Here is a 15,975-nt window from a genome sequence, read left to right as displayed (position 1 = left end):
CTTGCACTGGTTCTTTAGGTTAATGAAATGTAATTGGTAGTATGGTGATAATTTTGGTGGTTTAGGCAATGCTTCGTTTGAGCCCTTATGATTGGAAGATTGGTGGCTGGGCAAAATCTGACCTAGAACAAGTCGATTCTTCAAGAACTGAATTGAAGAGGACCTGACTGAAAGTAGTTAATGCCTTTTCTTGGACAACAGTGTGGAGGGCTTACATAAAGGGGGAGTATAGAACTGGGCTGGGGCCTGCTTTAGTTGAACTTTTGTAGACTTCAAATAATTCTGCTTTGGAAGATCAGAAAGGTGAGGTAGATGCCAAATGTCTGTTCCACCACTGTCATTTACAATTATTACTTCTTGAATGTATTATTTTCATAAAGACTCTTCTTTACTAAGTAGTTTGGATGGTAGTATTAATAACTTGGTGTATTCGATATAAAATTTAAATATATAAAAATTCAAACTTTCTACCTGAGACCAATGTATATATACATATATATATAGTTTGTATTGTGTATATATGTATATTTTTTCTAATATCAGTGTATCAAAAAAAAATCCATTCTATAATAAAAGAATACTATCCTCTGCAGTTCAATGGCTTTTCTATGGCAAAGGTTTTTTGCACTGTTGAAACATATATTGCTTTAGGTCTTTCCATTCCTTTTCAGTCTTTAAACTGTGTTCTTTGAACTTTTTTTTCCCTAAGTAAATTTCCATTACTTCCCATCAACCCTGATAATCTTCAATCACTGAGCATTTTTTTACTTAATCTCTCAGGCTTTTCTGAAGTTCTCTGTTACACTGTTTTTATTAGTAAGTCAGTTGAATAAATTGCAACTAAAATAATGATTGGCTCGGAGGAGAAGGAAGAAGACATAATTCAATTTCCAGACATGTTTCAGTGCTGTATTACAGGCTGGTTGTATTAATGATGAAGATTGAAAGACAATACAAAGACTTTTGTTGGCTTAAGTAACAATATTTTTCAGAAAACCTCTATCTTCCATTTGTTTATCATGAAATTGGGAATAATTGAGGGTTTTTTCTGCCTCATCCCATACTCCAGAGAACTCGCATCATCTAAGTCATGAGCTAAGAGGAAGCCAAGTTTTACGACTCTGTTAGTGCTGAAATCACACGGGCGTTCTTCCTCTCCGTACCTCTGCACACTGTGCTGTTGTACAACTGCTTGTGTCTCTGGATAGCTAGAGTAGGTGGCTTTGAGTCAGCAAACAGAAAGCTTTGCTTAAGTAAATTATTTTAATCTTGATTTTGTTACAGTTTTAATCTTGATGTATCTATTTTTTTCCTGTAACAAGCACCTAATTCTCAGTTCTTGGTTAAACATGCTCATTTGCAACTCTCTGTGTACGTATGTATAACTATGTACGTTATGTGCATTTGTGTGTGTGCATGTGTAGTTTTTACACAATTTAAGTTTTTCAGCAAAGTTCTAAAAATATTTTTAAATTGACTATTTAAATAGTTGTTTATAATTTTCTTAGAATAGAAAGATTCTTAGAAATTCTTAGAAATTTTCTTAGAAACTAATGAATGTTGCCTTTACAAGGGTGTATTTCTTTTCCATGTGACTTATGTCACCTCTAAGTGTGGAGAGTTAGTTACAATTGAAAATGAAACAAGGTTCTTAGATCGTTTTTAGGCAAAAAATAAAACTTATTAAATTTTGCTCTAAACCTAATAAAGTGTCTTTTCTATAGTTTCTAGTTCTAAAAGGCATGATTTGCCTTTCAAACAGGAGTATTCAACAAAGGCAGTAAGAAAATCTTGGATGTAGCTACCTCCCTCCACTTTTGATTGCAGATAACTGGCATTTTAATGTTGGCATATCTCATCCCCTGTATCTGGGTTTTAGTCAGAGACTACAAAAGGAAAACCAGATGTCTTCTTTCTCAACTTTTAGTCTGCTTCTTAACTTGAAAAGAAATAATGCCAATCGAAACTTCTTGAATAAGTGTAAAAAAAAAAAAAAAAAAAAAAGTATTTCTATTCATGTGGAGAAAACAGGACTGCTGCCAGGGGCTGATGTGTTAGATGCCGGGCTGGGATGCCCTGCTAAGAACGCTCACCAGCATTGGGACTTCACTCCTGCTAAGCCTGGTTGCCCATACGCTGTTTAACGATCGAGTAGAAATGACAGTTTTCATAATTTTAGATGCAGTCAGAGTTACTTTTAAACTAAATTCTGGGTTTCAGTGGGAGGAAAGGGAAAGCAATATAATTTTTTTTAGTATTGGTACTTGTTCTGAAATGTGGTTGTTAAAATATTATCTAGATTAGTTTGAAAAGTAAGAGTAGAGGAGAAAGTCATCCCCTGGTATGGGAGCTGTAGTCCCTGCAAAACTTCAGCTCGATGTATGTATCTCCTGCAGAAGGAAGTTAGCGCCGACGGCTGAGTGCAAATGTAAACTAAGGATTAGATCCAGTCGTGGCCTTTGACGTAGGCGTAAAGGTAGTAAGCGTTTCGGACGAGGTAAGCAGTTTTTATTGAGAGCGTGAATTTTCCCGTGCTGCGTGTCAAACCCTCTGCCTGGTCCTGTGACGCTCCGGCGCTGCGCCGGGCTGGGCGGACGAACGCGGGTGGCCGCGGCGGGGGCGGCCGCGCGGCAGCAGAGGGCACCCCCGCCCCACGCACGGGCCACCCGCCGGCGGCGGCTGCTCGCCCCCGCTCCGCCCCGGGTGAGCGCATGTCTGTCGGCTGCTCTGCGAGTTTTACGTGTCTCCTTCGCAGGAAATCCGCCCGGCAGCGTGGTAGGGTTGTCAAAACAAGTGTACAATGTCCGCTCTTGTGCATATGTTTCACTTCGCTCACGTGGTTGAACAATGCTCTGTGTTCTTTGTATAATGGGCCTCTCTGGGCTGGTGCATCTCGTCGTGGGGAAGGGAGCAAACTGTGTCATAAATGGGCTTGGGATTAGTCGCCATCCAAATTTGTCAGTTAGCTAAAAAGAGATTTTATCGCAAAGGAGGAGTAGGATATAAAGTCACTACTGTGCATCAATTTTATTGTCGTAATAAAAAGTTACTGTGCAAATTTCATTGCTAAATTAGGAATAGCTTCCAGTAGTGATTTGAATTAATTACTGCGGAGCCTGTCAGGGTCAGTATGTTATTTGCATTTTCATGTACACTTACGAGAAATGTAATTTTTAATTAAAAGGATGGTTTTGATTCAGCACCATCTGACTGTACTCCTTCCTTATTTGTCATCTTAGGCAAATAGCAGACTTGTTAATAAACCAAAAAAAGTTGCAGTGGTTTTTGGCAGCTCGTGTTGGGGCACAAAAGCTTGTTTGGCATTCTGTGTAAGTAAAACACATTATTTTAAAATAGATTTACTAGGGAATGCGCTTCTTAAAGTATTAGGCACAATGCAAAATTAAGAGTCTCTTTATGTTTACATCATTAAGAGGGCTAATGTGCTTGCCTATTAACTAAATGCAATTTTCAAGGCAGGCTATTTTGCAGAAAAATGCCATGGACCCAATCTGCCCCTGTACGTTTTAATGAATTGAGTGTCCAATGTGAAAGAATAGGAGTTAATAAAATAATATCAGAAGGAATTAAAAAATGACACAAAGCTAATTAAGAAAAAAGGAGGAGTTTTACTGGAATTTCTATTTTTCTGTTACTCCTGCATAATTACAGATTAGACTAGTGTTTTGGAGAAAATCTGTTGTTGTTCAATATTCGGTCCTCTCGTCCTTTAACTTGACTGTGAGAACCATCTGAAAAATTCTGGAGTTTAACAACTTTCTAACCTGCTTTATGTTTAATTTATAGTGCAGTATAACGATTAAATATTTTTTCCTCAGTCTTTCTGCTTACCAGTCCATCTGCATTTGTGAGATTGATTTGGTTTTTTTCCTTGAGTGAGTATTTTACATTTGTATTTACTGAATTTCTTCTGGATGGTATCTGCAGCTTATCAAAGTGATTTTGAATTACAGTCCTATTTTCCAGAATATTTTAATTCCCTTCTAGCTTAGTGCACATTTTAAAAGTGTATTTTCTTTTAAACAGATCTTTAAACAGGTACTGTTTAAAAATACCATCCTCTTTTTTGCCGGTAAACCACTGACAGCTACTTTTTCAGATTTTCAGTGTTGCAGCAAATTTATGGTACTAAATAGCATTTTCTCTTTTCTCATCTCCAGTCATTTGTCAAAGCTCCCTCCTTTATATATTTCTTTGCTTCCTTCAATTCTTCTGTATGCTTATATAGGCATATTGATTTCTAACTCTCCATTTTGTCTATTTTGTCCATTGGAATAACCTGTTGTGTGTTTCCTTAACTGTGGAGTTTCCTGCCCTCCCTTATCCCTTAAATCAACTTTCCAAGAGACCTGTTTTTCCAGATATCTGAGATTACTGAAACTGCTTTTTTGAAATCTTGATCTTTAGTTTGCTGTTTTCTCCTTGTTTAGTAACCTCTGCTGTTTTTAATTAATTTCTCTTGTATTTCCATCCTTATGTTCAGTTAATTCTCCCCATAAGAATCAAACAAGTCTAAAATAGCCATTCCTGTGGCAAACTTCTCTGTGTTCTAGAAAGAACATTTATCACTCCAGGAGCTTTTACAGATACATGGTTAATGAACCCTTCTGAAGCTTCTTGCCCGATTCTGTTAATCAGATGCCTCCATAGTTCAGCAAAACCTCCTTTACAACCTTCTTGGGATTAGGTGGTCTCTCAGATTGCTGTCTTTGGATGATACCTGCTCTTTCCTCCTTTACCCTCACCCAGAGACACATAGGAAGTTTTTCTTTTACATTTTTCTGAAATTTTAAATTAAACAAAAAAGTATATCTTATCCTCCAGTCTATTTACAGTGATTTTTTGAATAATTTTTTTTTTCCCTAGTGGAACTCTTGCTATTTCCATCAACAGCATCGTAACACAAATTGGTCAGCAAGTTTTGTTATTTTGTGTAATGAGATATTAGATAAGACCACTATTACACAACTGGAAGTATTTTAAACTAATAGCAGCTAATCCGTACAAAGATCCACATTTCATCTTTAATTCCTCAAATCTTGAGCTATTGATACATATAGTCAGCCACAGCTGTCTTAATTCCGGTAATGTCAATATGTTTCTTTGATCAGAATTAATTGTCTGCTTAGTATTTTAAGATACTGTTTGGCTTCTCTCCCCTTTTCCAGAAAATAATACTTGTAAAGACTGCTTCAGATCCATATCTTAGAGATTATTACCCTCCAAACCAGAAATACAAATTTAGCTGGCAAAATGCATTATCTCCTACATACTGACACATTCAGAGCAGATCACTAGCAAATACGCATTAAGAAATCCCGTCATTGTAGGATTTATGTCTGGCTTGACTGAGATTAGATGTGCTGTTTTGGCATTTATGTATTAAAAAGAGTAGTAAAATAGATACAGAACAAAGTTAACATGCAAAGACATTCCCATTATCAACTGGCACAAGAAATACCTTGAAAATAAAATCACTCGAGGAAAGTCTTTACCATAGTTGCACGAAGAACTAGAATATGAGAGTTCTCATCTTGTTTTTTTCAGACACTTGCACTGGATTTTCTATGAGCATAGTACAGAATATTCTGTATGGCATAGTCAGAAGGCTGAATAATTGGCAGTCCTTAACAGGCAGAAAGGAGCAGCAACATTTTTTTCTGTTTCCGATTTTTCATCTGAGAGTCTTGTTTCTGATTCTGTATCTAAGAATGTATATGATCAATAATAGATTTTTCACTCAGTATATCCAAAAATGTTGAAACCAGATACGTTTTCAAATGCCCAAATCCTTAGATTTCCAAAATAGAGTGTGTTCTAAGGTGGTTTATTTCCTTTTTCATTATGATTTGGGTGAGAGAAGACAAGGACAAGGAAATTTGAAGCAGAAGAGGACGATGTGGCTGCTCTTCTCTTACAAGAGTTCAGAAGAACTAAGTCAAACTCCACCTGGAAAAAAATGAAGTGGTTTTGTTTTGAAGGAAGAAACACTTGACCTAGCCAAACCTGTTCTGTTTCAGTTAAAGGCATCTCTCTCCTGTGTATCAGTTTGGTAAATATTAGTATCCTGCTTTGCTTACCTACCAGTGTCAATTGATAGAGGCTCCATTTGTTGTGTACAGGGAAATTGTGTCCCTGTTTTGTGTATAAGCATCTGTGCATGCGATGCCATGTTCAAACTAGGTTACTGTAGTTACTGTACACTCAGGTGGAAGGATCAAAGTGCAACAGCGTTTTCTTAATTTCAAATATAATTTTATTCTAATTACTTAATTGGCTTCCATTCTACATTTTTTGTTGGGGTTTAGGGTTTTTTTTATTATTATGACCTATGAATTAGAATCCAGATATTTTGGTTGCCTGTTTTTCATCCTTTCGTGACGACTCTTCTGACATTATGCGCTTTGAAAATATATAGGAGTTCTGTTCAAAGTATGTTCAGATGTGAGGGTTGGCATATAGAAAAATCCCCCCCTTGAATAAGTTATAAGTTCATGTGAGGTAATCCTTTCTTTTTTTTACCTTTTGATTTTGAGTGAAACCATGAGCCAAGCTCTTTAATCCTTGGGGCTACTGGTACTAATATTGTTGGCCAGCTCTTTTAACATTTTATGATTAGTGAAAAATGTATTTGTCATTACAAACCATTTATTGACTCCCTTTGACTTGCCTCACTTTTTTTGTAGGTTTTAATTGTGTCCTGCAATCTGCATATCAGTTAACAGCAAAAGCTCTTGGCTTGAAGTGTTGCTTATCTAGGAATTGTGATAAAATAATTGTTCAAAGCAGGAATGATTCTTTTATCTTGGGTTACTTTCACCTTGAGCAACTTTCTTCTCGTATTCCACTTTCCACTTCTTTACGTCTGTTTTTTGGGTTTGAGTTTTGTTGGGGGTTTTTTTGTCTGTTTATGCTTCACCTGCGTAAGGAATGCATGGCACTGGTTTTTCTATGCTTGTGTGTGTAGGTTGCTTCTTGGTGCATCTTGTTATGCAAGTATGTTACTTATGTTATGAAAATCTTATAAATACAGTATTTAGAGGCCAACATTGGGGATAATTTGATTTTTTCTGGAAAATGAATATAACTAGCCCTCTGAAAAAAACTTGGGTGTGTTTTTCCCTTATCTGTGCCTTGCTAGAGAATACTGTAGATACTTCACTGTGAAATATCTTTGGGATTTTTTTGCAATTACCATCTCAAACACAAATGTATGACTATTTTAATGGGGTTTTTTTACTTTTTTTTTTTCTTAGTATAAAGATACAGTCTTATGCTTATTTATAAAATAAAGTCCATAGGGGAATAATACCATTTCTCAAAACTAACATCTATTTGCACAACTGAGACTATTAAACATCAGTTTATTTCTCTTCATCAATGCAACTGCAGTTTATAAAATTTAAACATTTACCAGTAAAGCAACTGAAGATAATGATACTACCATATCCATGAAAATATTAACTACAAAAAAATTGGAGAGATGATTAAAAAAAAACCATACTGTGGAGTTTGGGGATAAATATAAGGTGCTATATAGAAGCAGGACAAAGGATTTGCCAAAATGCAGAAAGGAAAGCAATGGGTAAAATAAAACTATGCAAATAATATTTGAGGGATGTGTAAAGCACAGTTTTCTGCAAGACACAATTCCTTCATTATATTTGGCACCATACTTGGATGCATTTGGAGCACTGTACCTAGAGTTGAGTGACCCACTGGAATTTGGACCCCTTGGAGAGATTTCCGAGAAGGGCAGTGAGACTGGTCATGTATAATAAAACATGAACTGTCGTGATTGAACTTAAAGAGCTTTTTGAAGAGCTTTAACAATAGTTTAGACAAACATCTGTACAGAATGACAGAGCTGCTGGCATTCCTGGTTTGGGATCTAGATAACCCCACCCCTAACTCCAATGATTTTATGGCATTGCTGTGAACGTAAATCAGAATGCTTCCTTGACTGTTCCTGACTCGAGCACTGCACTTTTCACAGCAGTAATATTCCCATTTTCTTACCTATGATAAAGCCTGTTCTGTTGCCTGAGCCTTGCAGAACTCCGTTCCGGTGCAGATGGTGAAAGGGAGAAGTAGGGGATGTGTGCGTGGGGCACCCATGTGAAAGTGCTCCAGTCTCTGCTTGTACCTTCACTCTGTGTATGACTCCAAGCACTGCAGCACTCCAGTTTTCTTGGAGCTAGTCCTACACAAATACTTTGAGAGATTAGGTGGTTTTAATATCTTTATTGCATAGAAAAAAGGCAAAAATACGGGTAGTAGAGTTGGCAAATGCAATTGAAAATCGTCTTCTTATTTCTTCTTTCCTCTCCCAAACAAAAAACAGTGAGTGATACAGGGTTTCCTTCAGAAAACAAAATAAATGATCATTGTTAAGAAACTTCTGCAATTTTTAATCTTTGTTCATTTTTATTTTATTCGTTAATAGAATAAAACTGTTTTCTGAGTCTTGCACTTCTGCTATTTCTTTACAAGCACCTCAACAAACTTTATAAGTGAATATCACAATGATTTGGAATCGTGCTTTTGATCTGGGAGATCTTGAGTTCAGATGCCAGTGTTTTTTTGGAACCACAGTTAATTATTCACACAGTGAGGTCAGTTTCACTGCTTTAATGATGCTAATATGCTTAGTACAGTACAGTTCCCTCAGGCTGCGGACTGGATGCCTGTCTCTACCCATGTAGGTGCGCCGTTAGAAGTTATCATTCCTAATCATTCATGGCCACTCCTGAACTCGGGAGCCCCTGTTTCTCCTGAAACTCCCAATGGAGCTGCTCATGAGAACATTCCCAGCCCCACTTCATTAGGATGATCTAAATGAGTTTAAGCAGTAGGTATTTGCTGATCCAGTTTATTTTGACAAAAGCCTTTTAGACTATGTTTATGTAAGCAGGCAGATTTAGGAAATAGTATCTGGCAAAGGAGCACTGATGAGCAGCAAAGGGTTGAGCTGGTGGATGTGTCCTTTTTCACTAACACGAGGTTTAAATGCTTTGTCTGTTATATCTTCAATGTAGCTACAGTGCTGCTGATGGTTTTGAGTTGGTACTGATTAAATTAGTCCTGTAAAGGAAGAAGAAATAAATTAGTACTTCTCTAGCAATTCATATAGCGCTGTAGCCATCATTTAAAAAGAATACAAAACTCCACACTTCAAAATTATGCAATCGCTTAAAACAGTACATAAACAAAGATTTTAAAGAAGAGTTAAATAACATGATACTTAGCTTTGGACATGCAATATTTAGTTGATAATACCCAGTTTGTGAACATTTATTGACTTTTCAAAACTGGATTTCTGTGTATAATAAGTACATATTTCAGTATATTTTCAGTGTATGTATATAAAATCCATGGCAGATTTGAAGGGTTGCATTTTGATTTGTTTTGGGGGGCTAGTATTTTATTTATCACAATTGAAAAATGAACTGATTGGTTTATTGGGGGAGAAGGGATTTATTTTCCCATCCTAGATAATGCCTCTAGAATATCAAAACGAAATTAATGAAATTTTAGGAACAAAGAGACATGTTAGAAAACCAGCCTGTGTTATTTTGCTCAAAGCTCAACATTTTTAAATATGCTACTGGATGATGGTATATAAAACGCAAATTGCTAAATGTACCTTCTTGTTCATTACTGTTTTTACAGTTTATTTATGTCTGTGTGCCACTAGTGAGCATCAAAAATCAAGTAACGAGCTTTAAACTGTCAACAGTAGCTTAGAAAGTATTTTCTATATGCTTATGTAATATCTTAGGATAAGCTTTAATGGTTTGGAAAACAGTAGAAAACATGAAAATGCAAACATCATTGTCATGTCAACATGTCATCATTTTTAAGGCATACTGTTAAAAGTTGTAATTTTAAGGGATTTGGACACTGAAGAGAAGCTGCAGCAGAAGCATTTAGGAGTGCTGCAACAGCAATATTTTTATATATGCATTGAGTTTCATTTCAACATTTCAACTGATTTTACAGTAAAAGAAAATGCTTTCCAGTTTAATGAAATGGAATTTTATGCTCTTAAGTTAAACCTTTCTGATTTGCTTCTGTGCATCAGCTGTTTATTTACATTTCTGTTGCAACCACAGTATATATAATGACCTGCTCAGAATTTATGTCATTAGTTACTTTGAAATCTCATTAAAAATTATTCTGGAAGTGACTTGCAGTGTCTGAGATTTGGAATACATTATTAGAGTTTTCGAGGAAAGACGGTTTGGAAGATCCAAGTACTGGGAAGCAGGAAGCTGTACAGAATAAAATAATTCAGTTTGGGGCAAGGAATTATGTTTATTAGCACTTCCATTAAGGTGAAGGTTGGCCTTTTAATACAGACTTAAAACCTTAGTGTTGAATGATGAGTTACAGTTTAAAGTGAAAGTTTCTTGGAACTAGATCTTGCTTTTAGTTTTGTTTTTTAGGAAACCATAAAGAAATTATTTCAAATCATAAAGAAGTAAAGCATGTTGAGCAGCTGCCTGAACCATATCTTCTAGATACTGATGTTGAATATCACTATTTTTGGGTTGAAGTACATTGGAAATAGATGGTGTCAAACCAGTGCCTTTGAGATCATTGGAAAATGTAGGCTGACCATGAAAATGGGTATAAAGTTTGTGGCAGAGTTCTTGTTTCATACTTGTGACCTAAATAGCTGAATCAGTTTCTACATAGGGATTGAAGGAGAGGGGAATAAAGTTAAAAACAAGCTAAGAAATATAGTAAAAGTTAAGGAAAAATACTCAGAAATCTCCAGAGCCGTCCTGTGCTGTACCTCTGTAAGAAGGATCAGAAACCAGAGCTTGGGCACATGACCTCAAGCTACTCAATGCAAATGAGGGAGCATATCCTCAGGTTTTTGGCAAAAAGGCTTCCTCGCTGTTCGAAGCATGCTATCAACTAAACCAGTCTCTGGATGCAGTGCTAACTTTGGCAGTAGAAGAAATGGTTGGATACTGTCTGAAGATTGAAGGCGATGAGGTAAGTTGAAAGTGAAGAATCCAAAATGAGTCAGTAATTTGGATTGTGATAGTATTTCATAATAATATAAATTGTTTCTTTCAAGGTTATGGGAAGGAAAATATATGTATGCACGTTATCTTGTCCCTCTTACCTGATGCTGATAAAATGTATTATACCGTGTGATGAAAATGTTAAATTATTGAAGATGCAAGTTTTGATGCTGTATAAAATCTATTTCGCTCTGTTTGCATGTTTTTCCCCTTTGTAGGCTAATCAGGAAGTCAGACTCAGTTCATACAGTGTGGATCTTGTTCTGAAAGTAAAAGTGTAATTTTTTTTTCCTGCATATAAATGGATGTAACTTTATGAATAATGGAGAATGTTTCTTCATGTTTCAATATTGTATATGCAAGATGTTGCTAATTGTAAAGGGCTTGACAGTCTGCTCACTGGATTTGTTCTGGAGAGAAAATTTTGAAGAAGTATTTAATGCAAAACAAAGGCATTTTGTCTAACAAAAACCTGGCTTAGATGAAGCTGCATGCTCTGAACGGATTATTGGTTAAATTTATATCATTTTATGGAATGACTATGGCTGCTTTGAAATCTCCAAGCCTTACAATACTTTCCTAGGTTTTCCTACTATAGAAATATATCCCTTGTGTGCATATAGAAATTAGGGTTGATAATACTGTTTCTTCTGTAATGCTTGGGGGAGAATTTGAAAAAAACCTTTGTCTTCTCATATGGAATATCAGCCATGTACATGCTTAGAATAATTTTTTTATTGTCTGATTTCTTAAGTGGCAAAAGAGTTAAGCTGAAAAATAGATGAGCATCAGATGTGAGCCCCAAGAGCCGTGGTTTAGAGTACTGAGAATATTTATCTTTGAGGCAAAAATCAGTTTTCAATCTGAGTTTTAAATCTAAAATTACATTCCTTCAGGCAGACCTCTTTATCCTTATATGTGCTTATCATGGTTTAGTTTTTCTCTCTTCTGAGAAAAAGTTTAAGTTTGCCCAAGAAAGCTATACTTCTACATAGTTTTAGAATAACGTATCTTCCTAAGTACTATACTGGTAAAAAACTTTTCTTCAAATCTCCTTCCTTCTTGTCTTCCAGAGAGACTTGCTCTTTTGAGAATTGGTCACTTTTCCTTTGGGAGTTTTTCATAACTTGAAATGCAAAGGCTTCCAAGATGATAAAAGATAGGAATAACAGATAAAAAGATAAGAGTTTGAACCTCTCCCCCCCCCACCCCAAATGCATACATACATTTTTAAAAGTTAAAAAGAGCAAGCTTTTTAGCTTTTCTTTCTGATAGATTTTTATAGTAATATTTTATAAAGCCTTACTGATTAGAAACAATTAGATTTTTTTTTCCTTAAATTGAGTTATTTTCATGAAATAACATGGATTTATGCTAAAGAATCCAAAGCAAGGATTAAGACCTCATTTTTTACTCTGAAATGGTATTCAGTAATCTTGAGTCCAGCAATTTAGAGGATTTACAAATACAGATATAGTTCTGAGTTTGTTTCTCTTGCTAAGTAAGTAAACTCATAAATATCTGTACTCTGTGATGTTATATTGATGTTTAAATTCCAATTTGTTGAATAGAATTATTTCTATATTTATCCAAGGTCTTGCTCTCTCTGTCCCCATGCATAAATATCACCAAATTGACGGTCAAAATGTTTCTCATGGTCCAGAACTTGCCAAAATGTTTAATATATGATGCAGACTGTGTCAAGCCCTTAGTTTTAGTATTCTACATTTATGTATATATAACTGTTTACGATTTTGTTGCATTTACTAGGTTTGCTGGGATGGGTAATCTTCTTAAGGTCCTTACCAGGGAAATTGAAAACTATCCACATTTTTTCCTGGATTTTGAAAGTAAGTTCAAACAATTACAAGACAATGAGAGAATCTTTTCCTTGACTTAACAGCGAACTGAGGAAAAACTTTTAAAATCTGATTGCTTGCAGTGTGTATTTTCCAGCACAACCAATCTGTCCAAGTCCTTGTCTCTAAAATCATTTGTTCACTCAGGACTCCTTTTCTCTTCCTTTTCTATTTTTCAGGAACCAAATGGGAAATCTTTTAAAAGTTCTCACTTGCACAGAGCTTGATCAGGGGCCAAATTTTTTCCTTGACTTTGAAAGTGAGCAAAGCTTCTTGCCTGGCTTGCCTTCTTTGCTTATTATTTCCTAATAAACCGCATGCGCTTACGCATCATAAAGCAATTCAAAAGGGATTTGCAAACAAATCAAATTACACTTCAGCTGAATATTGCTTTTTGAGATTTAGAAAACCGTACAAAATTACTTAAATTCATTCTGAGCAGAGAAGGGGGCAGAAAGATAGATATGCAAGTAAAACCTTACCTTGCATTAGTTTCAAAACATTTATGAGCCATTGTTAAATTTACATATGAATGAACTTGACCTCAGCTTTCTTTAACAAATCAGGGTTTAAAAAAAATTTCTTTATGTTGCTTCCTTGAACGGAGATATAAATTGGAAATAAAAAGCTGAAAAAATACAAGCAGTAGAGGTGGCACTGGTTTTGCCTGGTTCAGTGATGATTTAACTGGGATTATTACAGTTTCTAAAAAGTAGTGAAGTGGTCAAAGTGTATGTGCTTGATTGCATCTCTCTTAATTGCACAGTTATCAGTTTGCAAAACAGTGTTTCGCATTCTAATTTCCTTGTCACATCTGTATCTGATTCAAAGCTATTTCACTTTTGCTGGTTACAGTTTCCCTGCATGTACTTCTAGACATTGTCTTGAAAACTGGTCATCAAATCCTTAAATATGGGTTTAATCTTACTTCACTACTTACGTGAAATGCTTTTTATTAAAAATGCTAACAGCGTGTGATGTTTTGTCTCTCAATACCTTTAGTGTAAAGAAAAAACAAAAAAGTTTTGAGAGAAGCCAGTGTTTTTAAAATAACTTCGTTTTGAAGCATGGTTTAAGAGAGAATTTCAGGCGATTAGACACACATTTTATCACCTTGAAATAGTTTTCTTGAATCATTTATTCCTGAATTACTTTTCTGAAAAAAAGTTACTGACATGAGATGAGACTGTATATGTATATGCACTCTGAAGCACTGGTTCAAAAAGTCATTTAAACACGTACTTAAATCTCATGAAATTGTTCAAACATGCTTTCTTGGATGAGAGCTAGAGTGTATGACTATAACTTTGCACATATCTTAATCTTCTCATCTAGATCTTATTTACCTCATTATGAAGAATCAGTTTTAAATGATGAAAAAAAGTTAATTGGTTAGTTTGGGTTTAGAAGGTGGTACTGCAAGCCGTATATCCCTTTTTCTCTTCTGTCTATATCATTTGAGAATTTTATTGTAAACCCGGGATGTCAAACCTTTCTCTAAACCACCACATAATTTTTTTCTATCAAACTTTCGAAGGCTTCGGTAGTGCTCTGTGCCTTTGCCAAGCTATTACAAAGTTTTTCAGCTGCTCTGAGCTTCCAGGTTTAATCAGCCCCATCATGTCCTGGATGGTAAGAAAGTACTCCTGACCCAGGCTGCAGACTTGGCAGGAAACAGGTGGTCTGGCAGGGGGAAGCCTTGCTGGAGCCGAGGTGGTGGCGAGAGGGGAAAATTTCTATTTTATTGCCTTGGCAGCGAAGGTTGGGTTTTTTTCCAAAAGTGCATTGCCAAGAACTGAATGGGGTGAAGCACCCTCTCCCACCGGAGGTCACCGGCGGTTAGTGGAAGCACATGGGCACGCTAGTCAGGCACATCTACCTAGAGAGGAACAAAACTGTCATCTCCAAATTTCAGTGAGTTTGACACTCCTGAGCGAAAAGTTAAAATGTTTTACTTGTGAAATAAAGTCCTGGAGGTTTTTATAGCACAAAATCTGTGTTGTATCGAAGGGATGTGACTGAAGACGCCTGTAGTTACATGCTTCGGTCTCCTTTAATTAGCCATCGTATGGTGTAAAAGGACACTCTTAGTTAGTGGACATAGATAAGAGCCTGCTTGGCTGCTCGCTGGACGTGTGACTTTCTGCGGCCTGAGTTTTCAGTTCGAGTTCATGGATGAAAGTGGTCACTACAATTGGCCATTCAGAGGATGAGGGGTATGTTGAGGTGATGTGTTTACTGTATTTCATTATTTGCATCAGCATATTTCTTTCTAGTTTTTGTGCATTTTTTCATTAGCTGTAAGCTGAAATCTCAAATCTGTCAGCACTACTTCTGAAACATTTACAGAGTTTTTGGATACTCCTGATCTGGTATTTTTTTTGCTGCTCTTCATTTGGTATGTATTGCACCTGAAAGGAGGGTGTGTGACATACTTCTTCCTGCTACGCATACAATGTGCCACACAAATATTGCTTTAAAAAACAGAAACAGCCTTTTTCCTCGTACGCAGGAGTAGAACAGATACAATCTGTCTCCATGCCTCAAAAATCAGAGGCTTTATGGGCTGATGTTGGTCAAAAGTAATACAAGTGTTTATATAAAGAAAGTGGGAAAAGAACGTTAAGGTGTTAACTTCATTTGACAGTCAATTTAATCTGTGCTGCTCCAAAGGGGTCATCCCATGGGTGATGCTTTGCCACATAGTCTCATATCCTTATGCTAGAACTGAAATGTACAAACACGTGATTGCACCCATCGTGAATGATAGCTATGTGGGAAAATGAACTTGCTAAGAACTAGCTGTTCAAAAAAACCCCACCAAACTACCACCTTACCTCTCTCCCCACCTACTGAGTACTCTTCCAGTCAGGTCAGGGTGATGTGGGTAATGGCATGGTTGGAAGAGCCCCAGCAGTGGCACGTGAATGGGAACAGAAATGCCGGAGAGGATGGCGAGCAGTTGTACAGAGTTAGATATCTTAGGTCAGTCATGAAGCTACACAGTAAGGTCAGCGTAGTAGGTTTTTATTTTATTATTTTCCCTTATTATCCTT

At 36.3% G+C, this 15,975-nt stretch overlaps 1 protein-coding gene across 5 annotated transcripts in view; it reads left to right on the top strand.

Moving 5' to 3' along the window:
• The window catches only part of CYRIA (CYFIP related Rac1 interactor A), a 58,553-nt gene that overhangs the window by 25,097 nt on the left and 17,481 nt on the right, over nucleotides 1–15,975 (top strand). For 3 of the 5 annotated variants that reach the window (XM_050894081.1, XM_050894082.1, XM_050894085.1), the window contains exon 4: nucleotides 12,831–12,910. In XM_050894081.1, coding sequence (XP_050750038.1) covers nucleotides 12,841–12,910 — 70 coding nt within the window. In that variant the 5' untranslated portion in view covers nucleotides 12,831–12,840. Of the gene's footprint in view, nucleotides 1–2,757; nucleotides 2,776–12,830; nucleotides 12,911–13,105; nucleotides 13,179–15,975 lie in introns of those variants that run through there. The other 2 variants (XM_050894083.1, XM_050894084.1) reach the window with 2 other exon arrangements.

The sequence above is a fragment of the Gymnogyps californianus genome, chromosome 3 (assembly GCF_018139145.2).
Source record: "Gymnogyps californianus isolate 813 chromosome 3, ASM1813914v2, whole genome shotgun sequence".
Lineage (NCBI taxonomy): Eukaryota > Metazoa > Chordata > Aves > Accipitriformes > Cathartidae > Gymnogyps > Gymnogyps californianus.
Note: the sequence above shows the minus strand (reverse complement) of the source record. Positions and strands in the feature narration are given on the sequence as shown.